This window comes from Danio rerio, chromosome 1, assembly GCF_052040795.2.
Source record: "Danio rerio strain M-AB ecotype USA chromosome 1, GRCz13ab, whole genome shotgun sequence".
Taxonomy (NCBI): domain Eukaryota; kingdom Metazoa; phylum Chordata; class Actinopteri; order Cypriniformes; family Danionidae; genus Danio; species Danio rerio.
The window spans coordinates 57395001-57403341 of NC_141021.1; the positions used below are offsets into that span (position 1 = coordinate 57395001).

Here is an 8341-nt window from a genome sequence, read left to right on the forward strand (position 1 = left end):
TTTTGTAAAGAATGCTGAAAACCGGTAACCATTGACTTTCATTGAAGGAAAAACAAATACTATGGAAGTCAATGGTGACCGGTTTTCAGCATTATTCAAAATATCTTCATTTATGTTCAACAGAAGAAACAGACTCATTAAGGTTTGCAACTTCATAAGAAAAAGTAAACAGTGAGAAAATGTTCTTTCCTCTGTCAAACACCAAAGAATAAGGTTTGAAGAATACTGAAAACTGGTAACCATTGACTTCCATTGTAGTTATTTATCATATAGAAGTAAATGGTTACCGGTTTTCATCATTCTTCAAAATATCTTTTTGTGTTAAATTGGAGAAAAAAAAACTCAAATGTTTGTAAAGAATGCTAAAAACTGACAACCATTGACTTCTATAGTATTTGCCTTTCCTACAATGAAAGTCAATGGTTAACGGTTTTGATCATACTTCAAAATATCTTCATTTGTGTTCAACAGGAGAAAGAAACTCATAAATGTTTGTGAAAAATTCTGAAAACCGGTAACCATTGACTTCCATAATATTTGTTTTTCCTACAATGGAAGTCAATGGTTACCGGTTTTCATCATTCTTTAAAATATCTTCATTTATTTTCAGCAGAAGAAAGAAACCTATAAATGTTTGCGACCACTTGTGAAAGAGTGAGTAAATGCTCATTTTTAGGTGAACTGCCCCTTAAGTGCACCATCCCTCAACTAGTGTTTGAGTCTGCGACGTGAGAATGGCACGAAACCCGTAAACAACTTAAGGTAGAACAGCACATGCTGCGGGTGAGTGTTTACGTGCTGTAGTGTTGATCATCGCTCCTTTAAGACTAGCGTTTGATTGAGGCTTCAAGTAAATCTACGGAGTCTCTCAGGCTGTAATCCCATGATGCTTTGCTGCTGCATCAGTGTCGGATGCGGTGCAGGTAGCGCTCCGGGTCCTTCTCCTGAACCGCGTTCCAGCTCCATCTGGGGCCGGGGCCCTGAGTCTCTTCCTCCGTGGATTGGAAGTCGCCCTGGTCATGTGATGAGCTTTCAAAAGAGCTCTGGCCACCAGCAGCGGACAATTCTTCCTCCTCCTCATTGGCTTCTTCATCTTCTGCAGGCGTGACTTCGGTCGTCGGGTTCAGCGAGCCCTCGTTTATTCTGAAGAGATGATCAGAGGAAAGAGTGTGGATATATTAGATGGTGTAATGATCACCCGCTTCAAATGTTATCACTCGATTGAATGGGCGTTATCAGCTGATAGATATGAGCCAGTAGGGGCCTTCAGTGCCTACTAGTAGGCTCAGAAGGCTGTTATCATCCATCCACATGGTTAATCAGCTATACTAATAGAGAAGACTCCAGATCCAGATCTGTTTTTACATTACTGTGATGGTTGGGTTTAGGGTTGGGGTAGACGTTAATAGAATACAATTACTGGTATATTTAATAAATAATATAAATAATTCTTGTTAACTTCTTGCCACACCTGTATTTCATTTGTAGCTGATTTACCATGTGGATGGATGATAACAGCCTTCTCAGTCTACTAGTAGGCGCAGAAGGCCCCTACTGGCCCATATCTATCAGCTGATTACGACTGATAACGCCCATTCAATCAAGTAATAACAGTCAAATCGGCTGTAATGATGGTGTTTTCATGCTCATGTTCACAGGTGTGTGTGTGTGTGTGTGTGTGTGTGTGTGTGTGTGTGTGTGTGTGTGTGTGTGTGTGTGTGTGTGTGTGTGTGTGTGTGTGTGTGTGTAGATTTTCTGGTCTGCTCACAGGGTTTTTAGCGTGCCGAGTGTGTGGCTGATCTCATGACCTACATTAGTTCAGATTAGCAGTTTCCATTCACACACTTATACACACACACTCACAGTGGTAGTCGAAGTGTGTTAAGCTGGCACACTGATGACTGAGTAAATCTACACTGTGAAATATATGCATCAATTAGCAGTTTTACGTGTTTTGTGCTTCATGTTTTAATTTTTTTGCATTTATTTCTGCTTCTGAGTTGCATTATGGGATCTTGATCTTTCTGTCAACGACTTATAACCTTGAAAAGTTGTACAAAGTGACTTTTATGAACATTTGTAATAGTTTAAAGTGGTATATCATCTGGGTTGTTGTATATTATGCTACAAAACCCCTTGTATTTAACTGTCGGCACATTTTCTGTTATTTTACAGACTTTCTCTATATTGGTTTTTTATACATTATATTATTATTTTAAATTACTAAAATCTCAATAAAGTTAGATTTTTAACATTAAAAGTCAACAGAGCAGAGATTAACATCCCATAATGCAAATCACAACCGTAAACAAACGCTTCTGAATCACAAAATACAGAAACTGCTAATTAACAAATATTTTTTTACAGTGTAACACGAGAATTCAGCTCAAAAGTCACATTTCAGCATCAAATCAATAAGATTTTAATTAAAGTTTTACTTATTTTTTATTTTTATTAATATTTGTGATACCCACTATTGAAATAGTTTATGCTGTTGTCATTTTTACTCACAAGACTATATTTTGCACATGTAATGTATTTAGCTTTATTATAGCACAAAACAATTGCATTGCAAAAATAATAAAGACAGTAAACATATCCCTCACATATTAGATTGATAATTGATACAAATAAAAAGGAGACATTTTTTTTTGGATTGCAGATAATGAGAAAATTTAAACAATTAAAATAGTATTTTATTTTAATGTAATGTTTTAAAATTGCTGTTAAAATGTAAACAGTCTACTGTAACTTAATTTTATTTTTAATGTATTAATAATGCATTATTATAATATTATTTATAATTGTTGTGTTACTTTCTGTAGAAAAAATATCTAAATAATCAGAACTTGTTTTAAAAAATTACATAATTTACTAATTTGTTAATTTTCCTCGAGCTAAAGCCCAGCTAACTTTGTGAGATTTCAGCCACGATTTTGTCATCTGAGACAAATTTGGGAAATCCTAAAAGATTCCTGAAATCCTGGGCTAAAATCGATGATCTCTGATTTTTGGTTTGACATTTTCATTTACAGCCCGTTGCGATCAGATTTTGCCTCCATTGAAGTTAAAATTGTTGTTTTTGTTTTGATTTTTTTTTTTCTAAACTAGGCTTCATTTGCTTTGTGCTGATTATCTTTGATGGTGGGATATACTGTGACTTTGACATGTTTCAGACCGGTTTTGCAAGATTAACACAAAAAAGATGCTGTCATCCACAGTTTCGGTTAAAAAAACACAATTATGATTACAGTATGTAGAAAATAAAACTAAATTCATGTGCCTAAAGGAATTCAGTGTTTTAAAACTAAAGTGATGCAAGTTTCAAAAACAAATCTTCGCAGTTTAAGTACAGCTGAAGTCAAAATTATAAGCCCCCCTGTTTATTTTTTCCCCAATTTCTGTTTAACAGAGAGCAGATTAGTTTAACACATTTCTAAACAAACTATTTTTTATAACTAATTTCTAATAACTGATTTATTTTATCTTTGCCATGATGACAGTAAATAATATTTTACTAGATATTTTTCAAGACACTTCTATACAGCTTAAAGTGACATTTAAAGGCTTAACTAGGTTAATTAGGTTAACTAGGCAGGTTAGGGTAATTAGGCAAGTTATTGTTTAATGATGGTTTGTTCTGTAGACTATCGAGAAAATATACAGCTTAAAGGGGCTAATAATTTCGACCTTAAAATGGTGTTTAAAAATTTAAAAACTGCTTAAATTCTAGCCGAAATAAAACAAATAAGACTTCCTACAAAAGAAAAAATATTATAGGAAATACTGTGAGAATTTCTCTGCTCTGTTAAACATCATTTGGGAAATATTTAAAAAAGAAAAAAAATTCAAAGGTTGAGGGTAGGGGGGCTAATAATTCTGACTTCAACTGTATATACATTACAATTAATTTGTAAAAGTTTAATAAAGTCATTTACAGAGCACACACCACTGTGTTTACAGCACTGAAGCATATATGCTTTAATGATGCTCACGCTGTATTTTAAGGTACAATTCTTACTATTAACAAACCATTAACTAAGGCTTTTAGCTCAATGCCATTAGCTGCTTTTTAATAGTTAAGGTAATAGTTGGGTTTAGTTATTGGCTAGGATTAGGTATGTAGAATAAGATCAAACTTTTTAGACCATTTTGAGGGATGTAAACAAAAACAATGGTCCCAATGTATTTCCTGTTGTACATTTTTAATTTATCACAGCTCCCGAGAATCCAAAAAGAGCCACATATTGATAAATTAATGTTATGAGAGCTGTTTTAACATTATGATTGAATTGCCTCTTGCTACAGTTATGAAATAGTTTGATAACAAGAAGGAAATGTTTATGGGCCAATGACGTGACCACATTGAAATGGTCTATAAGTGCTAATAAACAGCCAATATCATCTTATTAAATGGATAAAAATTTATATTTACTCACTATTTACTCGTGGTTCCAAACCTTTATGAGTTTCTTCTGTTCAACGCAAAAGAAGACATACTGAAGAAAGCCGAAAACAGGTAACCATTGACTTATATAGTAGAAAAACAAATAATATGGAAGTGAATGGTTACAGGTTTTCAGCTTTCTTCCAGTCCAACAGAAACCCATAAAGGTTTGAAACATGTAAAGAGTAGATGATGACACCTTTATTTATTTTTGTGTGAACTATCTGTTAATAATCCAGTAGTGAATTAGCTTTTTTTAAACTGAAGTGTTTCCCTCTCATCTTGAAATTAGCAGCTTATCTGAGTCTCACCTGAGATGGCCGAAGGCTCTGACCCATCTCTGACCGCTCGTGTCTTTATGCTGCTCCACCCTGAGTCCGCTTCTGTTCCTGGCTCGCACTCGGAGCCCCACCAGCGCCTGTGCCAGCCCCGTCTCCACCTCCGCGGCCCCGCTGTCTTCATCCTGCTCTGCATCTGCTCCATCCTCTGCGCCCCCAGCCGCCCTCCGTCGGCCCCAAACCATCCGCGCCCTCTGCTCTGCATCCGGGTCTCCTGCCGCCTGGAAGAGCCGCCGCAGCTGCCGCAGGTTCACTCCCTGAAAGATGTTCGCGGTGCCAGACTTGCGGTTTCGGCGCTCTGAGGGTCTGGAGAACGTGGGCTGAGACGGGCCTGCGAGAACTGGGGCCACGTCCTCCATCTGTGCAGCAAAGAGCGGAAGGTTTTATAGGGCATATAGATCATTTTAATATGCAAAATGTATTATTATTTTATTAATATGTTATTTCAATAATTTAAAGGATAGTTATTATGGGAAAATCTCTTTTATAAGGGCTTTAAACAAGGTTTTGTGGCATCAGTGTGTGAATATATCCAGCTTCTATGCCTGTGTGTCACTATGCTGACACATGGGCATTTGTAGCTCCGCCCTCTTTTGAGCACAATCTCATTTGAATTTAAAGCAACAGTCAGCAAAACAGCACAACTTGGATCAAATCTAAAAAGCTGCAGTTTCAGAGAGTTATAAAACATTATTAGTGGGATATTTTGAGCTGAAATCTTATGTATACACACTAGGGACATGACAGACTTATTCTACACCCTGTAAAACGGGGCATAATAGGTCTCCTTTAAGGCTAGTAAGGATTTAAAGAAAGAGACTACTCACAAAACCTGGTCATTTCTGAGACTGGATTACTCTCAGGGCAATATCTCATTTGCGTAACACTTAAATTTCTTAATTGTGCTGTGATTGATCAACTCTGTAAGTGCTTTAAATCCTTATTTAATTGTGGTGTCTTGCATTGTTACGTCAATGGAAAAAGAGTATTATAAAAAGCACTGCAGGTTCAGACATTAGCCTACTGACCTCTATACTCAAAGGCTATTAGTTGTCCTTAAGTCACCATTAGCCATTACTACAGTAGCATGAGCAGTGAAAAACAAGGCTATGCCACTTCTAAGAGCCCTAAAAACCCTAGTCATTGCTAAAACATGTATTATAATATAATTAATTTAATGTCATGTACTTATTGCCTTCAATGGATAGATTAGTCACACGTGTAATGATCATATGTCTATTCAAAGTGGGGTCAATGCTAATCTGACTAGCCAAACTTTAGACTCATTGCACAATGTGGAAATAAAACTATTTTAAAAAGCAATATGTGGAACAGACGCAGAAATCAACATATTATTGGGTGATTAAAAAAATAAGAAAGAAATCTCAAAACCAGCGTTTAACACTTGTTAGTCACACTGGAAATGTAAGGTAAATCTGCGCCCACTGCATTGTGGGATGCTAAATAGGTAGGCCTTAACGACTTGTTGTATTTACAGAAAATGTTAAAAGTATGAGTATGCTATTAACATAAGTGGTTTACATAAGGCGGTATTACTCAGTGATAATCACGAATGACTGGTTAGCTTAGCTTGCTAACACTTGCTATTAACAGTAATCAACGTAATCGCGGTTTGTTGATGCATAAGATGGCAGTGCGTCAACCGACGTCAAATAAAAGAAAAAAAAATAATAACGTACACCTAATTTAAAAGTAATAAAATGCGTAATTATAAAAGTAAACATTGTATGTCATCACTGGTTTTGTTTTAAAGTTTCAAAATAACGCAACTAATAGAGAACTAACTTCTGGCAAATGGTTTGTTTATTTAGCTTCCGTAAATATCTGTTTTTACTTCCAATAATCATCTTTTCATGACTGAATTTGTCACAAAGCCTACAGAAGTTTGCAGCACAATGAGTCACGTGACGACGTGACAGTGACGCACGAACATCCGCAGTGACAGCTGCCTGCGCGAGGACACTGCAAAAAACAGCTCTTTCACACACATCTACTGAAATTAGAGCAAATAAACGAAGATTTAAAGCATTTCGACAATGGAAATGCTCGGGTATGAACGACTCGTTTATAGCATTTACATTCGGTTCCGCTTTGCTGCTCTCTAGGAAAACAAATGAAATAACAACAACGACACAATTATGCAAAGGTCTACCCACCTTTTCTGTCTGAACTACTGTTTTTGTGTCATTTGCATGTTAGATCGTCGGAGTTTCTCTCGGTAAAGCGGTGTAATAGTGTAGTAAACAGGCTGGCTGCTGGTCTCCGTCTGGGTACAGCGAGCGAAATGGACAGAGAAGTTCAACCCTCTCTAGACTCGTCACCTACTGTACCCGCTCTGACCAATCAGAAGGCAGGAATGAACGATTGAGCCCGCCTCCGATTCTCTTTCAGCCAATCACATCACTGCTTTATGTGCGTCTTGTAGTGTGCATTGTACAGTGTGTGTGTCCGTGTGTGTGGTGTGAAACTGAGAAATGTGTAATCCTTCATTGACGTCATTCCTGCGCACACGTGCCAATATGTGAAACCGCCTCTAGAAAAAGAAACTGTCACTTTACATGGTTATAACAAAATATCAAAATAATAAAAATGCATCTTATAAATATGGTTAAAGAATTAAAAGTATGTAAAATTATATAAAAAAAAGCCTGGTAATATTTTAAGGAGACACCTACATCTTTAAAAATATGTTTTTCTATTTATCTATCTATCTATCTATCTATCTATCTATCTATCTATCTATCTATCTATCTATCTATCTATCTATCTATCTATCTATCTATCTATCTATCTATCTATCTATCTATCTATCTATCTATCTATCTATCTATCTATCTATCTCTATAAACTCACCGGCCACTTTAATAGGTACACTTTACTTGGTAAGTATATTATAAATATTTATAAGCGATCATGCCTGAGGGTATTGGACGGAATAACACAAGCAGCTCTAGATAAAAATACTTTTCACCCGGAAGAAAGCAGGAAAATGAACGCCCGCCATCCATCCATCCCCCTCCCTTCCCTCTAGTGGTGGGCAAAGCGAGGCTTCGTGAAACACTGAAAATCGAAGCAAATGAGTCGAAGTTTCGAAACGTTTCGAAATCCCACTCTACGGTGACACCTAGTGGTCATTTTTTCATGTATTGCACCGAAACAGCTTCAGCAAGAACATTTTAGCAAATTGAGGTATTAAACCCCACTGTGTAGAAGTATATATTCAAGAGGTTTAGTGGAGCAGTTAAGGTTTCTGACTTCCATGTGTGGATATTGGGTTTGAATCCAGGCTGATACAGCTATTTTGAAATGCTTTAATACCAGTTGGTAATTCTTTGTTCTTGTTTCGTTTTGTTTCAACATGGTCTGACATCCGAATAAACACTTTGTAAATAAATATGTCTTGTTTTGGTATTAAAACGGTTATTGCTAGATCAGACACAGTTGTGGCCAGAAGGTATCAAGAATTAGTTATATTATTCATTAAATTTCCCATTTATTGTATTTTATTAACGTCTACCCAAACCCTAAACCCAAC

General features: G+C 36.4%; 1 protein-coding gene across 1 annotated transcript in view; it reads right to left on the reverse strand.

Moving 5' to 3' along the window:
* avpi1 (arginine vasopressin induced 1) overlaps positions 1–7096 on the reverse strand; it is a 9498-nt gene extending 2402 nt beyond the window's left edge. Inside the window, exons 1-3 of the mRNA XM_087238328.1 lie at positions 6963–7096; positions 4759–5144; positions 1–1143 (exon numbers count right to left, since the gene is read on the reverse strand). The exon at positions 1–1143 is cut by the window's left edge and continues 2402 nt beyond it. Coding sequence (XP_087094454.1) covers positions 903–1143; positions 4759–5144 — 627 coding nt within the window. The 5' untranslated portion in view covers positions 6963–7096 and the 3' untranslated portion in view covers positions 1–902. The remainder of the gene's footprint in view (positions 1144–4758; positions 5145–6962) is intronic.
* Between the last annotated feature and the right edge of the window lie 1245 nt (positions 7097–8341).